Source organism: Trachurus japonicus, chromosome 3 (genome assembly GCF_045865225.1).
Source record: "Trachurus japonicus isolate A0001 chromosome 3, Traja_1.0".
Taxonomy (NCBI): Eukaryota; Metazoa; Chordata; class Actinopteri; order Carangiformes; family Carangidae; genus Trachurus; species Trachurus japonicus.
The window spans coordinates 23,210,577-23,235,676 of NC_140909.1; the positions used below are offsets into that span (position 1 = coordinate 23,210,577).

The window sequence follows — 25,100 nt, forward strand, 5'->3', positions numbered from 1 at the left end:
TAGAGTTAATCAAAATCTTTATAGTGGTTTTCTTGCTTCTTGAAGACAAGTGATTTGTAATTGTCAGTATTTGAGAAGTTACATCTACCTGTAGTTTCTGTAGTATGATAATATGCACTACTGCACTATAGGAAAAAAACCCTGCCATATCTACTTGGAGCTTGCCAGTGCTCACATACCTATGACATTTAGGTTACAGTGTATTACAGGACACAGTGCAGTTCTCACAGCGGTGATGATGTGCAACCTCACACCTGCTTCACCTACAAATCCTCGGCTAAATGGTTACATCAGCTGGGTTGGTTGCCACTGACTGCACCATATTAAAGAGGGCTGATAACTCCAATAACAAGTCGTAAACTCAATCCAAATTTAGTCGCAGCAAAGAGCAGAGCCAAAAATGTACGATTGAGTAAGTTGGCACAGCTGGTGCTTTCTCAAGGCACTAGTGTGAAGCGGCCATAGATGCACAAACTGTACGCCAGAGTCTCAGTCTAGAAAACATACAAATACATTTCCTGGGGCAATGTTTCTTAAATATAATGTGTGTATTTTCCCTTATCTTATGGTACTGAAAGTACAGTATCCATTATGAATATTACATGTCAAACTGGTATGCATTTCATGGGTGCATTTCTATGAAAAGCGGAGAAGAAAACTAACAAGTCTGACAAAACATAGCTTTGGGTCAGGATTCAGCGCAGGCACTGGATTTACTTAAGACTTAAATTTAAATTACGTCTTTGCCAGGAGTAGGCTGTTTTTATGTCTGGTTGTTTTAGTCTGAAATAATAAGTAACTAGGTGTAGATTGAGGGGTTGTTAAGTGACTCTCCTGCTGTGGATGAACCGTTTTCCCACATGAATACACTTCTGGCAGATATGACCCAGCCCATCGGTCTGACCTGATGAAGACAGGGCAGTGTGTGTGTGTGGGTGGGTGGGTGTTATAGATGCTGTGGTCGTATGGTTGGTAGCTATTCATTAGGCTGCATGTTTAGAAAAATAACAGAAGACAATAAACAGAGCTTAGTGTGCAACAGGTGTAGCTGTCGGTTGGAACAGATTTGCTGCTATCAGCGAGCACAGTGTTGCCTCCAGCCTCAGCTGCGTTCAAACCCTCATAGATTTACAGAGGAAAGCCACCGCCAGATTGCAGTATGTCGAAAACGCAGCGTTGAACATTGGGCTTGTTTAATTGTTGTGTTGGGTGGCGGCTGGAAGCGCTTGTCCAATTCGAGCAGGGAACAAAGCCAACATTGTTATCGCCAGCACCCAGACCTGCCTGCCAATATACCTGCGTTCTCTCAGTTTCAGGGAGGAAAAGGGAGAGGGGAGAGGTTGGGGTGACAATGACAAATCAAACCAGTTACATTTTCCCTCCCTTCACTTTCTTTGTTTTGTTGCAAAGCCGCCCCCAGCTCAGGCCAAGGCAGCAGTATTAAGCTTATACTGTTGTTTGTGATAGGGGACTTGTTTTCCATTATCAAGGAAAGAATAGCAGGGTGAAAGTTTACCTCCATCTCTTATAGTTCATCTCTCCATTACCTCTTTCTCCTTTTTCCCTCTTCCTCTTTTTCGCCCCTTCCTTTCCCTATGGACCCTTATTTATGTGGCAATGTGGCCACACTCCATTGACTCCCCCTGCTTCCTGATAATACCAGAGGCAGAAGGCACTATCGCTCTGCCGTCTGGCTCACACTGATTAAGGAGTTAGGAAAACATTGTTTTCCCCTTCATACAGTCATTAAGAGCTTATTTCAAAAATGCTCATCTGAGTTGTCTTTTCCTCACTTTGTTTTTAATATTAGATTTTTTGATTGTCCTTTTCTTTTTAACCTTCCCTCATCTTTTGCAGTGTTCATCCAGGTCAAGCCTGTCATTTTCCAGCCACTTAATGCATAAAAAGGTGCCCAATATCAAAATCCATCAGGGCTCCTGAAAAGAAACTATTTTGACAAACTACATATCTACAATTAAACAGTTGCTATATGAGAATAAAATCTGTGCTGCTTATATTTCTCCTATAAAACTCTGTCTTATCTTTGTACATGTTTATGAGGGAACAATCTTTCCTTAATACCCCCTCTTAGTGACATGACATCATCTTTACAGTTTCACTGGTTTGCTGATGACATGGAGTTTTATGTCATATCTAACCGGGTGACAGGTCCATCATGGCATGAAATCAAATACTGGATGTCAACTTAAATGACAAAAAGTCACTATTGGTCCACCTGCAAAAATGAACTTAAACCATGGAAAATGTATTTAAAATCTTCTCATTATTTTTAGGCTTGTGGTTCACTACTGTCCCGTCGGAGCTTTGCTCTCAGGGCAAAAAACAATCTTTTTTTTTGTAATCTCTGTTTAATTTCATTTGTATTTTACTGTTTTATATTGATTAATGTGAAGCACTGACAAACTCTAACACATTCTTGTTATTACAACAGTTGGACAGTGTCCATATTGAGCTAAAAATGCTGTTTGCCTCTGGTTTTCATGCTAAGTTCAGATAAACATCACTTCATTTCTTCAGACATGGGATTGATATTAATCTCTTCTCATCTCACTTTTGGGAGGCAGATAAGTATTGGGTTTTAGGCTGACATTTGGCAACAATGGATATTGCGATATGTCTTGCCATGTGCAATTATTTAAATGCAGCAACAAGGGCTCCTCCTAATGCCCGTCTCAAGCACGGATAAATGCAGAGGGTTGTGGCAGGAAGGGCATCTGACGTAAAACCTTTGCCAAATTGAAGATGCGAATCACAGGAGCAAACTTAATATTGGATAGGTCGAGGCCTATAGGTTAACAACGACTGCCACTGGTGCTGTTAAAAGGAAGGCCGAGGATAGGGTTAGATGGAGTTAGATGATTCGCTGTGGCGACCCCCGAGGGAAACAGCTGAAAGGAAAAGAAGAAGAAGATGCAAGAAGTGTATATATATTCTACAATACTGTATATATTTTTTTTACTTTTCCTGATGTGGTTAGTCTGCCTTGTTTCTGAGTCTGACCCTAATTTGACTGAGTTGCTTACTGTAGCTACATTATACGTATGTATGTGACAAATAAAACAGAGGATTGGCTATCTATGAAACATGTACCAAAAAAAAAACTAAAAAACACTGAAATATAAATGAGAACATAATGTATTGAGATCTACAATCTTGCTTCATTACGGAAGTTTAATAGGTATATCTACAAAACTGATGAACGGTTCCTTTTAAAATGAATATTTTTCACTCTGCAAATTTATTTTTCTGTAGCTTCCCTGTGGGGTTTTGTAACTAGTTCATTTGAACTTCCTTAAACTGTAACTCAACACACGTTTTAGTGCAGGACATGTTGCAGCATCAGCAGAGGTAGACAGAAGTGGACTAGCAGGAATAACAGTTGGTGTATTTTCAAAGACTCTTGTTGCATCTGCAATGGGAGTGTACAAATACCAGCGCACTGTTTCTATCTTTCATCTCTATTTTTTTCTCTCCCCTCAATCTATCTCGCTGTATTTTTTTTTCATCATCTTCTCTCATTTTCTCCACCCTGTCAGTGCAGGGAAATGGCCCATTGTAAAAGAGCAGATTGTGTGAGTCTGAGACATTAGCTGCTGATTTAGTGGGACATTAGCTTGATGGATTGGGAGGCAGAAAACTCCCAACAACAGTTGATATGCATCCAGAGAAACTCAGAGAAAGTCAGAAAATGAACAGTGTTCAGCATTTTCAATGTTTATATTCTAATGATGACGGCATCATTTTGAGCCCTTCACAGTTAAAAAATTAGTAGTATCAGAGTACCTCCAACGTAAATCCTCTTTTCAGTACAGTTCACTTGGCTTATACACCTTGCATTATGGACATATAATTTTGGACTGATATACTGTATTTCCTCTTAAAGATCTGTCTTATGTGATCATGATCCCCTCTGCTCATGCTGATGGTTTAAATTTAGTCAATATTTATTATCATTGACAGCTAAATTAAAGATTTAAAAATAAGCAGGTCCTACATCGTGACACATTTGGCTCTTTGGAATAGATCATTAATTTTTTGCCCCAGTTCCCACAGTGTTGTGGCAAACAAGACAGACAGCACATTGAGATGAACCAGTGTGCGCTATGACCAGTACATCTTTCTGCCACAGTCAAAATTAGCCTATACCCAATGGTGCTGTCCTATTACTGGTTAACATATGAGAGCAATCCAGATGAAGGGGAATTCTCTCTCTCTCTCTCTCTCTCTCTCTCTCTCTCTCTCTCTCTCTCTCTCTCTCTCCCTCTGTCTCTATCTGTCTTGTGTGTGCATGTTTGTGTGTGTGTCTAATCAGGGATGCACTTGTGTTTGTATTTGTCTTTTCTTGTAGGCTACTTAATATTCTGATAAATCTTTTAAAATAGTTACCTATGGTATGAGCCAGTTTAATGTTCTGAGACTAGTAGCTCAGATACGTGTGTGTGTGTGTGTGTGTGTGTGTGTGTGTGTGTGTGTGTGTGTGTGTGTGTGTGTGTGTGTGTGTGTGTGTGTTGTGTGTGTGTGTGTGTGTGTGTGTGTGTGTGTGTGTGTGTGTGTGTGTGTGTGTGTGTGTGTGTGTGTGTGTGTGTGTGTGTGTGTGACTGTGCACCTCATTAGTGTGACACTTGGAGGTGAGCTACCTGAGAGGTTTGTTAATATTCTGCCCACCAATTGACCAATATACACACACACACACACACACACACACACAAACATGCACACACAGGTAGACAAACTCACTTACACAAACTGACTTGACATCCCCACCCTGTTTCTTCTCCACCAATCCTTTGACTCTTTTCACTCATCCATGAACGCACAGGCTACATCCTTTTCTCTCTGTCATACACACATCTCCCCTTCCTTCATCTCTGCGTTCATCCATCTCTCTTTCCATCACTCTCTTTCTCCCCGTCTCTATTTTGCTCCGTAACAAACAACAGTGCAGAATGGATGTCTCCTTCATTTGCTCCGGCATAATGTTCTGATGAAAAATGAAGTGATCCCTCCAGACATATTAGTCATCAGTGAGGGGACCTCTGCAGGAGAGAAGGATACGAGTGTGCATGTGAATGTGCGTGTGTGTGTGTGTGTGAATTAGATAGATTACTTTCCCGGGGGCCTTCTGTTTGAGTATGTAATATTTCAGCATATATTATTGGAGGGCTGCGATCTGTTCGCATTAAGAGCTTTCATCCGTTGTTCTGTCCTCAGTAACTGATGCTGAGCATGAACTCTGCTGAACTCAAACCATCTTAGTTTATCTTCATCGGTCCCTCCAGTACAGGAAGATTGTCGTGGTCACAACCTCTGCTGAAAAATGTCTTCCTTATTTCCACAGACGTGACCTTTGTCGTTATCTACAGTAGACCTTCCCAGACAATCTGGCAACACCAAAATAATATATAGGTGTTGTTACTTTCTCTCCACAGTAGCTGCTGGCACTGTGGGGAGTCGAGTTTATTTTGCTGTTGCACTGACATCCCAGCAGGCATTGATCTGGTGATTTTCAGGTCAAAAAATGTCATTGCAAACAGAGCTTCATGTTATATATAACTGTTGTTTCGAAAACATTTTTTTGCCTTTAAAGGACCAGCTTCATATTCCAACATAGTCGTTTATGCAGCCTGTTTATTTTTTTAAATATCCTAAAAATATTTAAATATATATACGTACAAATGTTTTTTGACCTATCACCAAACAAGTATTGGGCAGTTTGGAATTGGGAAAATATTTCATCATTGTTATCAATTTTCAAAACCAACAATTTAAACAATAGTTTTTGCTATTAGTATCAACTGTACATTTTAAAAAAGAAGAGGAAGTGTGTCAACAGCTAAATTACGAAAAAGACTAGTGGCCATAAAGCTCATGTGCCATCATCGTTGTGGAGTTTTTTTTCTAAAAGGGTTAGTCTCTATGGTTTCTCCAGTTAGATTTTGAATGGCCTCGACGATGAGATAGATCACTACACAGATTGATGCCCTCCAATTTAAGTTGTTTTAAAACACACATAAAGTGGCATTTTAAAATTAAATAATTATGTTTCTACCTCTTAACATGTGAACATCCAATAAATCCAGACATACGTATTTTCTTTTTGAAGAAAAGCTTGTCCTGTCACTGGCCTGCTATTCTACTCCAAGACATGCCAAATATTGTGGTCTTCCTTGACTTGTACTGTATAATTAAAATGAATACGCCTTTCAAAAAAAGGGTAAGTATCAGGGAGAAATTCAACCTAGTTTTCTTTGAGTGACCCTGTCACTTAAGTGTACATTCACTGTATAGGTTTCTTCCACTGGGGACAATGAATGTCTGTATAAAGTGCACAGAGGCATGTATTAAGCAGTTGAAAATTAGTGTTTTTCATATTAACAAACTATTTGCCAATATCACATGAAGTTTTCATGGGGTGATTTCTTAACCTCTGCTGCAAACACTGCAGGTCATTCAATGTTATGCATATTCTAAGTATATGTAATATATGTAGGAATAATAAAGTCCCTGAGAGGGAGGTCAGAGACCAAAGTCAGTCACAGAGCACCTCTGGAGCTGGAGTGGAAGTCACTGACATCCACACATACTGAGTCAGGGCCAGACTGCACAGCACAATCAAATGTTCTGAAGCTAAACAATGTCATCATACTTCATGTGACATTCCCAGAGGAATAATAACTTTTCGTCACTGTTGCTGCCACACTCTCCATAATATTCCATAATCCCACAGCTCAAACTTTGCTCTGTTTGAACAGGCATCCATCTGCTGTCACAGTTATGTTGTGTCACTCACACAAGCCTTGTGCGTGCTGTCGGTGTCGGCACAACACATCCTGCAAGAGCTCTGCTAAAAGTGAATTTAGTATACTAATTATCTTACTTTCATCAAAAAAGAATTGTCTGCCAAATATCTGTGTTTATATGGTGTGTGAACACAATTAAATTTGTCTCACTTTAATTTATTTGAACCTGAATATTCATAAGAAGAACCCGGAGGAGAGGATGAGGCAGTGGCAGCAGCTGCACAGCCTGAGGGAGGTCACAGGTCAGGCAGCGCCAGCAGGAGAAGAGAGCTGTAACCATGCTTGAGGAGCACAATAAATATTATATTCCTTTCTTTTCAAATGTACTCTTGATAAAAGGAGAGAGTACATACTGGTAGCCAAATGCTGCATGATTCTCATCTGACTCGTCTGACTCTGGCACTGTTTCTATGCCCATGCAGCTGACACATAAAACATGCACACAGAAAACTGTGCACAGTTTATTTGGCACATTTCAAAACTGGATCAAAAAGGCATCTGGAAGAAATTGACTTAACTGTGACTGGAATGATAGTGCTTTCTATGTATATTTAAAAATAGATAAACTAAATCCAAGTGATGTGTGTGTTTTGGGGGGTTAGGGGTGGATGTACAGTATATGCTGTAAAAAAACAAGACTGACGACACCCATATACATAACTTGCCTTGGTGCTTTAAGAGAACAGGAGATATATAATAACATAAAACCAATGAAAGCAGGGTTTTTTGTAGAAGCTTCTGAAGGTTGAGTCTGAGCCTGAGGAACTGAGCCTAGATCTCAGCATCACTCTGAGCTCGCTGTCAAGAGTACAGCCACTTCAGTTGTTTTGTAAAAGGCTAATGGAGCAGTTCTTTCTGACTTGTGTATTACAGCTGCTTTCTTAACTGGTGTTTCATCTAATGTGGTTGTCATTGTCATTTTTGCAAGAACTGTTGAGTCACAACTTCCTCTCTGTCTCTCTTCTTTCTATCTCTTCTTTCTCTCTCTTTCTAGTCAAAACAACACTTCTGGATTACCAGAGTCCCACCACAGGCCTGTTTCCAGTCAAAACATGTTCCGGCTGCAAAGAAGCCAAGGTCCGGGACTGCCTCTACTGTGCTGCCAGTGCATGGGCTCTGGCTGTGGCCTACCGGTTAGTGCACTACTGTACATGCACACACACAGACAAATGACACACTGTGCAAGATTATCTTCATGTGCGTACAATTGAATGCACCTTTTTAGATTAAGCTCATGATGTAGGTGGCAGTTCATTTTTGATAGTTATCAATGGAAACTGGGACTGGTATCTACCTTTTTGATGTAGTACAGTAACTGATACGCCAACAGATTTATTTTACTGCTCATTTGCAGTTTGCTAGCTGGCACCTAGCAAATCCCAACTGAGTCAAGGCAAGCTACTTTATCACAGAGCTGACATACAGAGACAAACAAGCATTCATGCTCACATTTGCATCTACAGCAAATTTAGAGAAGAACATGACCATTATTGAATCCAGAACTCCGGGTCTCTTGCCGTGAGCCACCACCACCTATACTGTAATATTGTCTTATACATAATATTGTATTAAAACTTTGCCCACAGCTTCATGCTCCAGACAAAGATCATTTATGACAAACTAACCAGTGTGTTGGTTCATGATAATGAATTTGGCTGGGCTTAGTGGAGTGTAAACTCAGGAGCAGGACAGAGCTGGTAACATTGGCTTATACTGATGTCATCCAGGTCTGGCTGCTAAACACAAATACACATATTGCACAGTGGTTGTGTTGTAATGAATAGGAGCACAGACAGAAGATATGTATTTGATGAGTTTGATGAAGGAAACCAAGAAATTCCATGAGCCTCCGTAGCGTAGCTCTGAGCAGCTCGCGACTCTGCTCCGCCGTTCTAAGAATAGCAAACACTGACAATTTAAAGCAGAAGTAAGCGATCCGGTCGTTTTGGCTATCTTCTTGTCAGCTGATGGAGTTAGCAGCCCCCGCCCTCGTCATGGATCTATTGGTCCTCGTCCCTACATCACCACATTCACGCACATCCCTTGGCTGCACACACAGCCCTTCATGCCGTTCTCTCTCCTCATTGGATAAAGCTTGTAGGATACAAGGAAGTATACAAGAAGTTTTCTCCTCGGCTTACAGCAGAGCAGAGTGACTGACAAACCCGTGTTTCGGACCAAACACTCTATGTAAGTGATTGCCGTCGGAAGATATAACTATGTAAGACTTATATTAACACAAATATTCCGCTTACTTCTGCTTTAAGGTAACAAACCTACTCCTAAAATTATAGGAATCATGGCAATGGGCCAATTTGCCAAAATGTTGAACTATCCCTTTAATAACATAATCAATTACATAAGAGAAACTCATGACAACTAGGGATTTTACTATTTTTACATTAAAAACGATAAGCCAACCATTTAATCTTGTATTACTTTTACAATAATTCTGTCATTTGCATGCATGAGAATATGCAAGTGAACCTTAAATGACATGAAATCTTGTGTGCAGACAGAGCAAATTTCAGTTACCTTTGCTGATGCATGGCCCTGTCAGGGTGATAAAACGATGGCATTTGTACAAAATGATCTGCAGCACAGATTTGGATATTTTTTCACACCAGTTGAGAGAGAGACTACTGTGAAATAAGGCTTGAATTTATTCCATTTTCCCACCACAGCAAAGCAAAAATGATGTGAAAGAAAAACTAAAATGGACAAACAGATCACTCACAGTGTGTTCCTAGAGCATTATGTGCCAAACAGACCAAGAATTCGAAGTTGTTTCACAGCGTTCTGCCCCCTTCCTCTTCAACTTTTGTTTCCGTTAGCGTCTCTTCTGTCTCACACTTACTGAACCAGATCTTTAATCTGCTTCTCTCTGATTTGAAGGCTGTGCTTTTTACACATCTCAATTATTGGTTCAAGGAGAACACTTAAGGATTTCTCTGAAAACAGTCAGAAGGCCCTAAACTCCTTTAACAACTGAGCCTGCTCTTGATGCCTGTATTCCACAGTGATTAGTTTCTAGGAAAAAGAGCACTTTCGCAAAGTGAGCCTCTAATAGGACGGAGATAGACAGGGAGGGAGTGGATGGAGAGAAAGATGTGGGAACAGTGAAAGATGGAGTCAGAGTGGGCAAGGGGAGCAGGACACATGAGGGAAAGGGAGAGAGGGAGATAAACTGAAGGAGAAGATATGAGGGGGGAGTAAGGTGGGCAGAGGGGAGATCAAGCGAATGTAGAGATAAGAGAGAGAGAAGAAATGAGATGGAGGGGGAAGACAGGGAGAAAGAGGGGTAAAAATAGAGTGTACCGCAGTGATGTGACCAGCGGCAGATCCCAGTCATCAGTCATGGCTTCCTCCTATTAGAATTGTCACTGGGATTTAATTAAGATTATTCTCATCTGACAGGCTTGGCTAGTGCCATTACTTACTTCACGCCCAGCTGCTGTGTGTGTGCGTTTGAGTGTGTGTGTATGAGAGAGTCAGTGACTAGACTGGCAGTTGGATTTGCCATGAACTTCTTAATAAACATAATATCTTTCATACACAACATTATCCAGTCACATAGTATTCTTTAATTACAAAAAAATACAAATACATCATACTATCATTAAGTAAATGTAGCAGGATATGTTGTTACAACCTCTCGGTTGGTGCTCATGCTGCAAGATGTTTGTTGTGACAGGAGATTGGTAAATGAAAATATGCTACACCCTCTGCCTATGATCAGTCCTGAGGTGGAGGGTCACAGCAGAAAGACAGTGTGATTAATGCACTGTGTACTTCTGAACTTTAAACAAGCCTCAGCTCCGTGGCCTGGCTTCCCTCCAAGTCATTATTAGGATGACCTCTGTCTTAGGGCGGAGTGATGTGACCTGAAATCAATGTCATTATTTCAAACTTTTATCTCAGTTCCAAGGAATTAACAATCACTCCAGCACTCACTGTCTCTGTATAAGAAACTTTTTTTCTGACAAACTACCAAATGCACTTGACTTCCTTCTTTCCTGCTACTGCAATACAGCTTTACAGAAATTTCTTTGCAGATTGCAAAATTATTACCCAGAATGTTCACTTTAAATAAATAAACAAGTACAATTTATTTTTGACCTGCTCTACTTGCGTTTTTGCATAATCACAGCCAAAATCAAAACATTTTGGCTGAAAGTTTACTTTAAGAACACCTTCAGAAGATATTACGAAAACTAAAATAAGACCCAGCTGGCAATTGCTCTCTTAAAAAGCCCTGTGTGTGCCTTCCCTCATGCATTCTCCCTCTTTTCTCTGCTATGCAGACGCATCGATGATGACATGGGGCGCACGCATGAATTGGAGCACTCCGCCATCAAGTGTATGAGAGGGATCCTCTACTGCTACATGAGACAGGCTGATAAGGTAGGTTTGTAGCCAGGCTCCACTCAGCTCCTCAGCTTTCACACTGCATGTTTGCATAAAAGCACCATGCAATTACACACTGTATTACAGATCAAAGGTGCATTCCTGAGCTGCTATTTATCAAAGCCTCTCAGAGCCGGAGCGCTGGACACATCTGGTCCCTCCTTCATATCATAACAGATGACAATGGGAGCGGGTTGCTTTGGTCCTAAGCGCTTAATAACCAGCAATCTGTTAATTGCCAAAGACTTTTGCTCCTAAGGGGGAAATTTCACGGCACGTCTGCAGGAAACCTGATGCATGTGCATGAGCAGGTTGTGAATGAAAAGTGGCAAAACACACATTATGCGTGCTCAAAGTGGAACCAGATATGTCTGTTCCAGTCTGTTTTCTTTCTTTTTTTTTATATTCCGCATGAACAACATCTTTTAATAGAGCAGCCAGCTGTGCCTATGTGTACGTGCATGTGTAGAGTGTGCGCCTTTGAAAGCCATTTTGTTTCATCTTGCTTCGACCTTGACGACCTAATTTAGGGGAGAGCTTTTCGGTGTCTTAATTACAAAGCTGCGTTTACACAGTTAATTACACAGAGCAGCGCTCATTACGGCCCCGTCTCCAACACTTACAGAGAACATGGCATTTTTAATGGAGACGTGACACGGGGCCACTGCTGGGCAAATATCACAGTTCAAACACAGCAGCTGGGGCCCACTGTCAACCTATATTATGGTCTATAAGGAACCAAGGAAATATCCTCCAGAGTTATTGAATTTCATTGTTTATTGTTTTATTGTTTATTGAGAATCCTCATTAGCCGACGCACAAACGCCAGGCTAGTCTTCCTGGGGTCCCTTTCAAAAAGTTCAAAATAAAACAGCAATACACAGATCCAGTTACAATAAAAAGAAAGGGAAAAAAAGGAAAGAGAAAGAAAGTTCTCAAATGGTAACATAAAAGACTAACTCTTCAGTCTGAAAAGTGACTTTACATGTTTCTTTTTTTTTTTTTTTTTAAGTATATTTTTTGGGCTTTTATTGCCTTTAATCGATAGTGCAGTCGAGAGAGAGACAGGAAATGGGGAGGTAGAGAGTGGGGGAATGACATGCAGGAAAGGGCCGTCCTACGCGGGACTCGAACCGGGGCCGCCTGTACCGAGGACTGAGCCTCAACATGGGGCGGTGAGCTAAACGCCGCCCCGACTTTACATGCTTCTTAAATGCTTTTTTACTTGGAATATTCCTAATATTTACAGGAAGAGTGTTCCATAACAAAATGGCTCTATATACAACATTGCTTTTCATTGAATTAGTTCTTGGTTGTGGTAAAGCAAGTAGACCTTGAGTTGAAGCTCTGGTGGTGAACATCAGCATTATAACCAAGCTGATTAGAAAGAGCTGTAGGATACTTGCTGTGAATAATGTTTTGAATAAATAACAATAAACTGCTGGATATTAACCTATGAATAACCTTCAGCCATCTAAGACAAGAATGCATTCGGTCAACACTATTATTTCATGAAGTGAAAATGTTTTCCTTTTACCTCTACCATTTGTGTAGGTAGACTGATTGTGCATTGAAAGGTAAAGCATAAGTTATTCCTCATGCAACAACACTGTCTCTTAGATATTACATTTTAATACAACTTGACTAACAATAATTTTTTTGTTTGACTCTTACTGTACATACTGTGCCTATTGCTTTTACTTAACCTCTTTCAAGTGGCATTACTGTACTTTTCCAAAAACAATGCTTGTAATAAAAATAGTGAGTGTTTACAGCCACATCACTCACAAGTTGATTGAGGGAAAAAAAATCCATATTTGTTTGTCATAATGCAATAATACAAATGTCATTTGTTGAACAAATGTTCCTGTTTGAGGTGCAGGCTCATGCAAGAAGATTTTCCAACCTGGCACTAGTTGGTTTAATCATATGAAAACACAGGGTTCTTACCTTTGCTTTAGTATAAAAAGTGGGCAGAAGCCCTATTGCTCTCTGAACTAATGCTGTAAACTCGACTACAGTATGTCCAGTAATATCCTGATAATTGGTCCAGGAGAGTTTTGTGCTACAGACGTAAAATTAATGCATGAGGGTGGTCATGTATAATGATGACCTATTCCTTCATGGAGCAGAACAGGCCTTTTACTAATTTGAAGCTCAAAGTGGCGCATTGCAGCACTTTAAACAATAAGCAAGCTGTGGGGCCTCTCAGAATATCCTGACACTCTGCCAGAGTGACAATCAAAGAAACCTCTATACAAATGTAGACTTTATAGAATCATAATCAGCAGCACCTATTGTTAGAGGTAGCTCTCTTCCTCTCCATCTTCCTCTCTGTTACACACACACACACACACACACACACACACACACACACACACACACACACACACACACACACTTTAGCTGCTGTGGGATGGCAGGAAATGGAGCAGTTTTAGTAAAACTGGGACAGAGGGTCTCCACTATGACCTAAGCAAGAGAGAGAGAGAGAGAGAGAGCCTAAGGTGGACAGAGAGAGTGTGCCAGGGGAAAGAAAGAGAGGAAAAAGGGGCCGAATCTGAGAAAAGAGATCAAGACACCAAGAGCATGAGGGGCAACAGAGAAAAACGAGGGAGAATAATAGAAAGTACAGGGAGAGGAGAGGTAAAGAGAGATTGGGAGTTCGGAGAGAGAAATGGAGACAGCAGTTGGGGGGGCTCGACAGTGGAGAGAGCAGTGAGAGCAGGTGGGGAGAAGAGAAACAAACGAGGTAAAAATGGGACAAAGGGCCAATTATTTATAACTCTGCGCGACGGAGCTGGCGCCCTAGCTGTGATTTGGTGTGTAGTGGAAGCAATGCAGCAAACACACACAAAGTCACCATGAAAACGCTGAACACAAAACAACTAACATATTGTTGATGGGTGTTCTTTTATGTGTTTGTTTGCCCCACATCTGACCCTTATCTGCTTCACAGCAGACTGCGTTATGCTGTTTATCCGCCTGGGTTGTTGTTCAGAGGACAGACGTGCCGTTGTGTGTTGCTGTTTACCCCATGTTAGAAACAACATGTTATATACGGCGTGTGTTGCTGGAGTGGATGGATTCATGGAGCCCTGAACATGGTTGTGTTGACATTGTTGAAAAGTAGACAGTTAGCCAACAGTGGGAAGTCATCTGATAAACACAAGGCTTAACCTGTCTTGAATATTTAATGAAAATTCACAATTTACTGTAAAACTGCAACTAGAACAATGTGTAAACACAAATAAGACTCTAAACAGTGCTCATGACACTATTATACACGTAATAAATGTAAACATTGCTGAATCAAAATGCAAAACTGGTTAGCTAACTACGTAGCTTAACTGACTGTTAGTGTATGCGAGCTGCAAAACTAATTTACAGCAAATATATTATTAGGTGGGCCTCCACTTGTCAATGAATGTCAATGAATGCATGTGTATCACTGTCTGTAAGTGGGGCTCAATTTGCGACTTTTATTTATGACGCTCCTGTGAAAGGTAATTACACTTCACAACTGTATAGGGACTCTCTGAGGGCAAAAAAGAAAAAAAAAACGTCCACAGTAGTGTGTTAAAGAGTGGAGTGGGGGAGGTGGAGAGGTGCCTTGGTATCACTGTACAGCCAATGCAGCGTGACGGATGTTACAGCAGAGATTTTGATGCTTCATTACCATACATTAACTAAATAAACAACCGTTCCAACTATGTTCTTTTAATGTGTTCGAGGCTTCCAACCGTGGCACGCTGAGTCGTGACTCTGTTGGTTGTTGCTTCCACCTCACTGCTCTCTTTCATCCGTCCCTCTGTCTGTGTGTCTCTGTACCAGGTGGAGCAGTTTAAACAGGACCCCAGCCCTTCCAAGTGTCTGCACTCAGTGTTCAATGTTGATACTGGGGACGAGATTCTCTCCTACAGCGACTACCACCACCTGCAGGTCAGCCAGTGCACAGAGGCGTGAAGTTACAGCCAATAAATGTTAAAATAAGAATCACTTTTACGCACACACACATGAACACAATCTGTACGTATGTCTCATCTCGTCCTCGCTGCATGTACAGGTGTAAATTGACTTGTTCTCAAAAGTGCATTACATACATTTGACACTCAACATTGTTCTGTCAATGGTATGGACAGAGGTCAATGTGGTGTGTAATGTGTGAAAAGGGACTCCATATAAAGCGAGAGATGGTCAATACATCAAGGCAGGAAGATAGAAAAATCAAACCACAAGCTTATTTGCCTGTGAAAAATGTAAAAATCCTCCAAGCACTTACTGTTTATCCATTTATTTCTTGGCTGTTATTTCACCTCCATCAACTTTACCATGAAATAAAATGCATTATTGATGACAGCGATTCAGTGCCAAAGACCTAACAGGCAGCATAAAGCATGTAGGAAACCAAAGACAGCTGTATTGACAAATATCGCAGAGTGTGCAAATGACAGTCATTTTCTTAATTATATCTCGTCCACTCTTCTCCTCCCGCTGCCGCTGCTGCAGATCGATGCTGTTTCTCTGTTCCTGCTGTACCTGGTGGAGATGATCTGCTCTGGCCTGCAGATCATTTACAACACTGATGAGGTAAACAACACACTAAAATGACTGCCGAGGTGATCGATCCTCAGCACAAGGGATTTACAACCTCTCCCCCTCTATTGGTCTGATATTTTCTGGCGTATCCACCAGCAGCAATCAGACTCCTTCTGAGGATAATGCACATTTCCCCATGCAGAATATTGCCTCCTGTACAGCATGCTGCTTTTCCATTACTGACAATATCACATTCACTGCATACATTTTATTGTGTAGGTGTGCTTTATACTGAATGTTAAGAGATGTTTTAAATGAATGAAACCAGTTGAAATCCTGTAGAATAAACAGGGCATGACATTACTTTTTAGTGCATGAGGTCACTTGAAAGCATGTTCAGGTATAGCCATGAAGGTGGTTTGGCAGAGGGAAAAACATGTGTCTGTCTGTGTGTCAACCACTTCTGTGCAGACTGACATGTCTCGACTATTATGTGGATAACGGTTCTTTTTGTGTGAAACATATATGAAATGCACTCACTTTTCTCACATTTTCCCACATTTCAAAGTTCTTTCCCATACCACATTCATCAGGGGCAACTTGGGGTTCAGTCTCTTGTCCGATATGTAGCCTGGAGGAGCCAGGGATCGAATCAACCTTCTGTTTAGTGTCACGTTAGTCAGTTTTTTGAATCGCCCTTTTCTTTCAGTCTCACTGGCAGGTCCAAATTCTAAATTTGTCACCATAAGACACTGTGAAGTTCCTTTTGTTTGCTCTAGGATAAATTGCAGACCTACTGTTATTAAAATGACAAATTATGTGATAGTATCCTCTGAGGATCCAAGTTGATGTTATAAAGTCAGACACAGTGGTTTCAACGGGCAGTTAGACGCACCTTAAATCCCCCACAGATGTACAGGAGCCGACACAAATTCAGGATCAGGGGGCAGTATCTCACATTTATAGCCTGACTCACATTTATATTTTTGCTAAAACGCTCCATTGGCTTTCAACAGGGACACGTTGAGATGATTTCATTGTGGGGCTTAAATGTCCTCCTGGGAATCGAACCGATAACGTCTTATTCGGCGGCATGCCAACTTCATTCAGACCATAACTGAGGACGAGCTTCTTTCATCGGAATTTGAATGTATCTGTCTGCTGACAGTTTTTGTCTCCTTTATGTTTGGCTCTTAAAACAACAACAAGGAGATGTGGCTGTTAAGTTTACACACTGCCCTGTTTATAATGTGGCCTTCAGGAGCAGTTTGAACCTCATTAATTCTGTTAGTTTTTATAGTCTTGCTCAATCACAGCTTTACTTACCGCCACAGAGGAATGAAGTTTGTGCTGTAAAGGAATCCATTTGTTCACTAGATCGGTCTTATACTAAGAAAGTAACAAGCCCCAATTAGTACATACAGTTTTCACTTTGCTTACAGAGCCACCCTCTCATTTTTCTCCATTTCTTTCTCCTGATTGCAAAGAAACTGACAATGATACTCTTTTATGAGGGCAGCCTTGTTTGTGCAGCAGCCTTAATTTGCATGTTTAAACAGCACTTATTAGGTTGTGTAATTCAAACTGAAGAGGTCTGCTACCCCCCACCCCCTCAGCCCACCCCCTCCCCGTATTAACAAACATCACATTTACTGAGCAAAAGGACTAGTGATTTGTGTTCTCAGCCGAACGTCGTTTGAAATGCTTTTCATTTGGACTAATCACATTATTACAGCAGCATTTATTAGTTTGTTGTTCGCTGCCACTGCTTGTGAAGTCCATTGGCGTTTACTTGACTGAGCTGGAAGCTGCATTGCAGTATTTTTTTTTTTCTTACCATGAGGTGGTATAGAAAGGCTGCTGCACGTCCTCTGAGAAGATGCTCTATCGACCTCCTTACAGATGCCATTTTCAGTTTCATGCAGCATGAAATGGAGCATCTCATTAGCTTGTGTATATCTCAGTCTGTGTCTCTCTTTTTTTCCACACAATTCAGGAGTATGCATTTGGTTTTTTCATAGAGTGCTGCTGGCAAATTTGTAAAGGCGAAAAATGTAGTACGCTTCTGTAAATGTGCTCATGGCCTCAAACTTGGTAAAAAAAAAAAGTAGTGGCAGGGATGGTTGTCTAGCAGAGACTGAGAGGCTCGTTTGGCCGGTGGGCAGTCACATTCATTAAGATACCATTAAGATACTAAAAAGTTCCCCTCGTTAATCACTCCTCTCATAAAATCCCAAATAAGAGCGAAAGAACAAGCAAACACCTTTCTCTCTGCTGCTTTGCTCCCTCTTTCCCTGCTCTCCTTCACAGACTGGCCTATTTAAGTCCTGACACAGGTTCCTATCTGCTTCTTCAAATCTCCCTCTCCCCCTCTCATCTTTCTCTTTCTCTCCCCCCTGCTTTGTCATTTTAGATTAAATCTCCCATCAGTCAAGAAGACACACACATGCACTTCTACTTTCAAGTCTTTTTAATGATTCAAGGCCTTTAAGTCATCACACATTTTATGTCTCTCCCTTTTAGTTTTTTCAGGATGTGCCTATTGATTTTGACATGTCTCTTGCAGAGTTTTCAGCGCAGCATGCTGTGGGTTAGATGATAGATATGAGAAACTCCCTAACTCTGCTAATCACGACTTGAAAATTATGAGCCCAGCTTTTTTCCCCTCTTTTTTCGTGGTGGTTGTGGGGGGTGGTGGTGGGGTGATTAAATCAGGGACCCTGCTGATGAGTTCTTAGAGGCTGTAATGAAAGGGTGATGTACTGGTAATTAAAATGCTGCTATAAATGGAAGTTGTGATATGCGTTCATTCAGTCTGCTTGACATGGCAGTGAAGCTATGGCGTCACATATACCTCACTTCACTACTAAACTAGACCTTGTCTGTGGATGCAGGGCGAGTTCGACCTTCAGCACTGATGAGGAATCAGCTATCTTGTCCACTTTACTAACCTTTGTAATGAGAGGGAGAGTATCACACATGAACCCAGATCAATATTTAAGGTCATTCTTTATTGTATCTGCATGTACAGTATGTGTGTGAGTGTATGTGTGACTGCGGCCTGAATTATGTGTCGGTGTGTAAACTTGTTTGTTGCCTGTAGCCCTGGATCGATGATGTGTATGTGTATGTATTTGTGTGTAGGCAGTTGTCCGTGGATGCATCCGTTCCCAGCGGCCTTGCCTTCTTGTGTATGACGTGTGTTTTCTGTGTGCAGGTTTCCTTCATCCAGAACCTGGTGTTCTGTGTGGAGAGAGCCTACAGGGTGCCTGACTACGGCATGTGGGAGCGAGGCAGCAAATACAACAACGGCAGCACTGAGCTGCATTCCAGGTCAGTCAATAGCTGCTCAGCACCACAGATGAAAAATGTCCAGAAATAAGTGTACATATTTGTGTTCATATAATTGATATTTATTGCCAAATTCCGATATCCAGCCTCCCTCTAAAGGAACACTTTACACCTTATTACCCCTATGTTAGTCACATATCTATAAAGTGCACAACATTTTACCAATGTTTTCTGTAACTGCTGTTGCCAGCATAGCTCACCAAACCCCAATCTATCCTGTGATGTCTGTAGATACATACAGAGAGTTTGACAGAAATGAGTTTTATTTGCTCCTAAGTGCTGCTGGGTAACGTGCTCTAAATAAATTATTTAAAAAAAACAAATTTCCAGCATATCTACACAGAGCTTTATAGATTACGCTGTCACAAGTGATGCTGTAAATTTCACTGCTGTGTGATGGCCTCTCATGAATTCTGTTGCCCATGTCTGTACAGATTATGTGTGTGTGTGTGTTTGATAACAAGGACGTTTAAACTGTTTTTTAAAAAATAAACAGAGAAAAACAATCAGTGCCAAAGGTAATGAGAGAGAAGTCAACGTCTCTTCAACCGTATTCAGTCTGTGTGAAATGGCAGTCATATAATAATATAATAGTCAATTCAACTAAAGGAGGTCAGGGAGAGATTGGTAGAAGAAAGCTGGATAAAGAGGTTACAGAAGGTATGAATGACCCAGAGATGAATACCATTATAATGTTATTAGATGCATTCAGATTGCTTCACTTTTCCCTTTCCAGTTTTTATTTGTTGCAACCTTGTGGTAAAATTGTTTCAGTTCATTGTTTCCTTCATATATCTACACTTAGGTTATTGAAAATGTTTCGAAAAGGAGGAAGCAAAATATCACATCGACATAAGTATGTTTCAGGGCCTTTTACTCCGTACTTAGCTGAAGCACCTTTTGGCTGTGATTGCAGCCTTGAGTCTCGTAGGGTAAGATGCAACAAGCTTTGAAGATCTGTATTTGGGGGATTTTTTTTTGCCATTCATGCTCCAGTTTGTCAGGTTGTATGGACACTGGAAGTAGGTGGCCTTTTTCCATTTTCACGTCGCTGCAGATTGGGTTCAAGTCAAGGCTCTGGCTGGGCCACACTGTGACTTTCAGAGGTATTCTAAGCCAAGTGAAGTAAAGGGTTTGTCTTGGCTGTGAGCATAGCATCACTGTTGGAAAGTGAATCTTCAGCCCAGTTTGAGGTCCCAGAAAGGAATCTCTGTACTTTGCTCAGCAATCTCACACCCACAGCGTGATGCTGCCACCATCATGCTTCACTGTTGGGATGGTGTTGGGCAAATAATACAATGCCTGGTTGCCTCCAGACACCATGCTTAGAGCTGAAGCCAGAGTAAACATTTCAGTCAGATCATGTTTTTCAGTTTGGGGCTTTTCTGCTAAACTCTAAACAGCTTCCTTGTGTCTTTCACTGAGGAGAGGCCACTCTGTCACGAAGCCCAGACTGATGGAGTGGTCCTTCTGGAAGTTTATTCCATCTCCACAGGATCTCTGTGGCTAAACCAGAGTGACCATCAGGTTCTTGGTCACCACTCTTGCCATGGCTGTTCTCCCCTGATCAGTTAGTGTGGTCAGATCTAGACAGTGTCCTGGTTATTCCACACTTTCTCCATTTGCCACTGTGCTCTCGGGTTCCTTCAGTGCTGCAGAATGTTTTTTTAAGCTTTCCCCAAATCTGTGCCTTGACACAGTCCTGTCTCTGAGCTCTGCAGTTCATATACTCAGGCGTGTGCCTTTCTAATTCATGTCCAATCAGTGGAGTTGGCCACAGGTGGGTTACTAGAGGAAATTAAGCTGTAGAAATATCTTAAAGATTATCAAGAGAAATGGAGGCACCCAAGTTAAATTTTGAGTTGTTGTTGTTTCAAGCATATATTCATATGGATAATAAATCTTGTAAAAATAAAATACGTTAGATTTGGGACTGTAGTTCATTTGTTGTGTTTTGTTGTGGTATTAACACACTAACTTGTGTGTGTTTTTTTCAGTGTTTATTAAACCTCTTCTCTCTGGCTGTAGAAATACTTTTAGAACTTTTACAAAGAAAGAAAGAAATTAGATTGAGAAGAAAAGTAAGATCTCAAGCCAGACATCTGATGAAGTGTAGTCATACCTGTCAGAGCCTTTATTAAGTTCAATTCAAATGCATCACTTGTGTTAACTGCTATGATAAGAAGGATTTTGGACACCATGTTAAAACATCAGCATGGTCCGTTGCCAGTGAAGTCAGACTACAGTGGGTTTTTGTTAGGTGCTTTCAACTGATTTATCATCCAAGGTCGGTTGGGCTTTCCTCTCCTCCCTCAGCTTCTCGATAAAGATCCTCAAGTTCTACCATTGCTTATCTGTGGGAAGCATGTTTTTTTTTCTTTCTCCAACAATCCAAGGCTCTTGGCAGCACCTTGCCAAAATATCCCCAAGAAAAGATAACAAATTCAGTGTTGTGAAGAAGCACTGTGTCTTGTACTTCTTCTTTTTCCTCCCCCTGTGGTCATGCTCCGGATTTCCACAATTAGTGAGCTAGCTTATACATGTTGTTGCGTAATACCAATTAAAATGCTGTATGCAAATAGTGAACTGTGGCAGGGGCAGATTCAGAATGGCTCCATGTAAACAAGATCTGTGTAAATGATCAAATTGAGCAGTCATTTCTACTCCCAGAGTGCCAGTGGGCAGAAAAAGGCTCAGTGGAAATGAACAGGAAAGGATGTGTTCATTTTGGCAGTGCATTCATTTGTCCATATCAAATCAAATGATTCATTTTATTTGCTTCTGCCTCATGTTTATCACTACACTCAGCCAAACGGCTAGACTGGAGCTGTTTTATTTCAAGTAGCATCACTAATGTCATGAGCATCAGGACATTCTGAAATATTCCAGGTTGTTATGAGATATATGTAGTTTGATGACAATGTAAAAACATGATTATTTACTTGTGTTTATGAATATTTCATGATGGTATTTTTTGACATTTCACAGCAAATCACAACAAACTGGAATTATCAGCCTGTGAATATGGCGTAATATTACCATTCCTGTTATTCTGACTGCATGTCATAGACACTGGGTTTTTCATTACTGTTGAATTCCAGTATTTATATTCCAGACTTTCTTATTGACTTTTTTTCCATTACAAATTTGGTTTTAAAACTTTAATGCTGCTCTAAACCATGTTTATTTTTTTTATTTCAAGAGTTAATTTCAGGTTTTTCTCACAATGGGTTGTGTGAGGTAGTCATACATGGTCAGTACATCACACCTGCATTAGACCAGCACTAGAAGATCCAACTGGGAGGGTTGCTAGTATGCACAGGGCCATCAGAAAAAAAAAGTGTTAGACACAGCCACCAAAGCAGTTCAATATCCATAAAGGTATAAATTTAATGTAGAATATTTTCAGCAGTGCAAATATTGTGTCCTTGATACTATACTTTTTTCCACCACTGAACTACTGTATACAAATGCATCTGTGGCTGTGGCGTAACACAGTGCACACCATATGAGTTGGATTCACTGTACAAGAAATATTTGGAGTAATGAATGTCAAATATTCACTGTCTCGTAGCTTTGTTTTGTTTTTTTTACCAACCCCTGAGGGAAACATCTGGCTCTTTAGCTGCCGAATGTCCCAAACACTTGTGTACGGTACTTTTTTTTCACCTTTTTTTTGTCACTGGGAACAGTTGCCTGCAGCAAGTAGCATAATGAGAGCTGTGGGAATTTCGGATAAAGACAGTGAAGTTATGGTCCAAACAGCTCGCTGCATTGCAGTTCGTGCATGGACTTCCATACGGACAATTTTTGTTTGTTGCTATCTTGGCTACAGTACATAGCAGTTGGGCAGAGACCACCACTACTTTTTCAAACTTGTGATAACAGTGATTGAGATACTATACTATGAAACAGGCTGAGGGCACACACAGGAAAGTGTTAAAAGGTTGAGCAGCCTTTCACTCTCAGAGTTTATAAACAGTACAGGATCAGACATTGTGTGGGGGTTCACTAATAGAGGCCCAACAGAGGTGTATGAAATATGAAGAAGAATATGAAACTAGTTAACCAATATGGGATACAAACTACAGTGCTGTTATGTCAAGACATTTACTAGAACTGACTCGTCGACTAACACAGTTTTCTCATGTGAATCTTTGCCTGCAACAGAAGCAGAATTTACTGCATCATGATGCTGTATTGTTCCTGTGTCCTATCAGTTATTATCAACCCCGCCTCTCCCTCCAACCAACCCACACATATACACCCAGTGACCACCACTAAACATCATCATCATCTCTCCTCTCTTTCTGTCTCTCTATCTCTGTGTGAGGTGCCTTACAGACTGCTACCAGCCATTTTCATGTGTGTGCTTGTCTCATACAGAGGTAGTTTCAGCAGAGCTCTTTCCTAGGCTGAATTACCCAGCCATCCTCTGTGTTTATAGCATCAATTTGGGTTTCACTAATGGTATTGAACACATTTTGATATGTCAGCGGATCTACTGCAAGTCATCGCTCAGTTCCCTGCAATTTTTTTCCCCCCTGCCTACCTTTTTCTAAGGAAATCTGGGCAGTGTAGAAAGGGAAACAAAATGACAGTGAAATTGATTCACATTTAGTCTGCACTGCAATCACAGTAGCCAGCCAGTGTGAAATTTAGTATAAGTTTTTTTTTTTTTTTGTCAGGAGATGCATTATCTACAGTAGACCACAATCACAGGGGCTTCAGCTTGATTGAATCCTGACATCCAACCATTTAAGAGAGATTATTTGTGCTTTTGAAAGTTTTTTTTGTCATTAGACAATTGACACTTGGCTACAGTTTGTATCACTGCCTACATCACAACACCACCTTTACTGTCACACAATTTTATTTTTTCTGCCCTCTTGTGCATCATTGTCAGTGAAATGTGTTCACTGTGTGTGATGTTATTTTCCTCATGTCTTTCAGCTCTGTGGGCCTGGCTAAAGCTGCTCTAGAAGCCATCAATGGATTCAACCTGTTTGGAAACCAGGTATTTGAATAATTCACCCTCTACTTCTACATTTTATTCTTCCTCATACAAATCCCAAGACACACGCATTTGTCTCTTGTTTAATCATGTCACATGATGCAATATCACATTATAGATAGACGGCCTAGTCTCTGATTCAAATCTTCGGATGCCCATTACAGCTCTATACATCAGTGGGATATGTTTATCTTCTGCACTGTACAGCCCCTGTAACTGAATTTATGAGCAGCTGATTAAACAAGCAGACATCATCAGCATACTGTTGTTATTGTTGCTGTCATCAACACAAGGCTATTTGTCCAAGAGGACGTTTGACCATCAGCAGACTCATTCACCACATTTGTGCCCGGCTCAGCAAATAGTTTGTGTTTCTGCAGACTTTGATTGATGGCCACAGTTGATGTTTGTTCCTGGTCTCCCTCCTGAATGTCTTGTTCTATTTTGTCCATTAGCAGATACGTGTCTCTTTTTTTTCTTGCATCTGTGGATGAGAAGCACAGGGACATTCATTACACCTGCTAATAGATCAGAAAATTAAGCCTTCTGAGCCTCCTCTCTTATTATCTTTTTTCTCTTCTTGTCTGCACGTGATGGCTCCTGTGTCTGAACTTGAAGCGTTACTCTCATCGTTGTATAATAAAGTCGCTGTTTGTGTTTCTCTCCTGATCAGCTGCAAAATGGGGAATTTAACCGTGCCTGGGATAGATTTTGTCAGCGAGCGCGGCTTGTTGAAAGAATCAATTTATAGGCCTATAGGTGGCTGCTCCATGATCCGTGCTGTGCGGGGGCTCCTGTAAGTGTGAGTGTGTTTATGTCTCATCCAGTTTCCTGCCCCTCTGTGGGAATGGAAGTGCTACAAGCCATCCAGTTGCTTGTAAATTATCTCTATCAATCTTGATTTCCCAGCTGACTCTCATCCTTCCAACACCAAATGTAACCCCCTACCCCCCAAACCCTTTAACTGG

The 25,100-nt window shown here is 40.9% G+C and overlaps 1 protein-coding gene across 4 annotated transcripts in view; it reads left to right on the forward strand.

Annotated features, from left to right (window-relative positions):
- phkb (phosphorylase kinase, beta) overlaps positions 1-25,100 on the forward strand; it is a 119,020-nt gene that overhangs the window by 4,917 nt on the left and 89,003 nt on the right. For all 4 annotated transcript variants that reach the window (XM_085767361.1, XM_085767369.1, XM_085767342.1 and 1 more), the window contains 6 exons: positions 7,816-7,954; positions 11,126-11,225; positions 15,063-15,170; positions 15,738-15,818; positions 18,985-19,100; positions 24,072-24,135. In XM_085767361.1, coding sequence (XP_085623487.1) covers positions 7,816-7,954; positions 11,126-11,225; positions 15,063-15,170; positions 15,738-15,818; positions 18,985-19,100; positions 24,072-24,135 — 608 coding nt within the window. The remainder of the gene's footprint in view (positions 1-7,815; positions 7,955-11,125; positions 11,226-15,062; positions 15,171-15,737; positions 15,819-18,984; positions 19,101-24,071; positions 24,136-25,100) is intronic.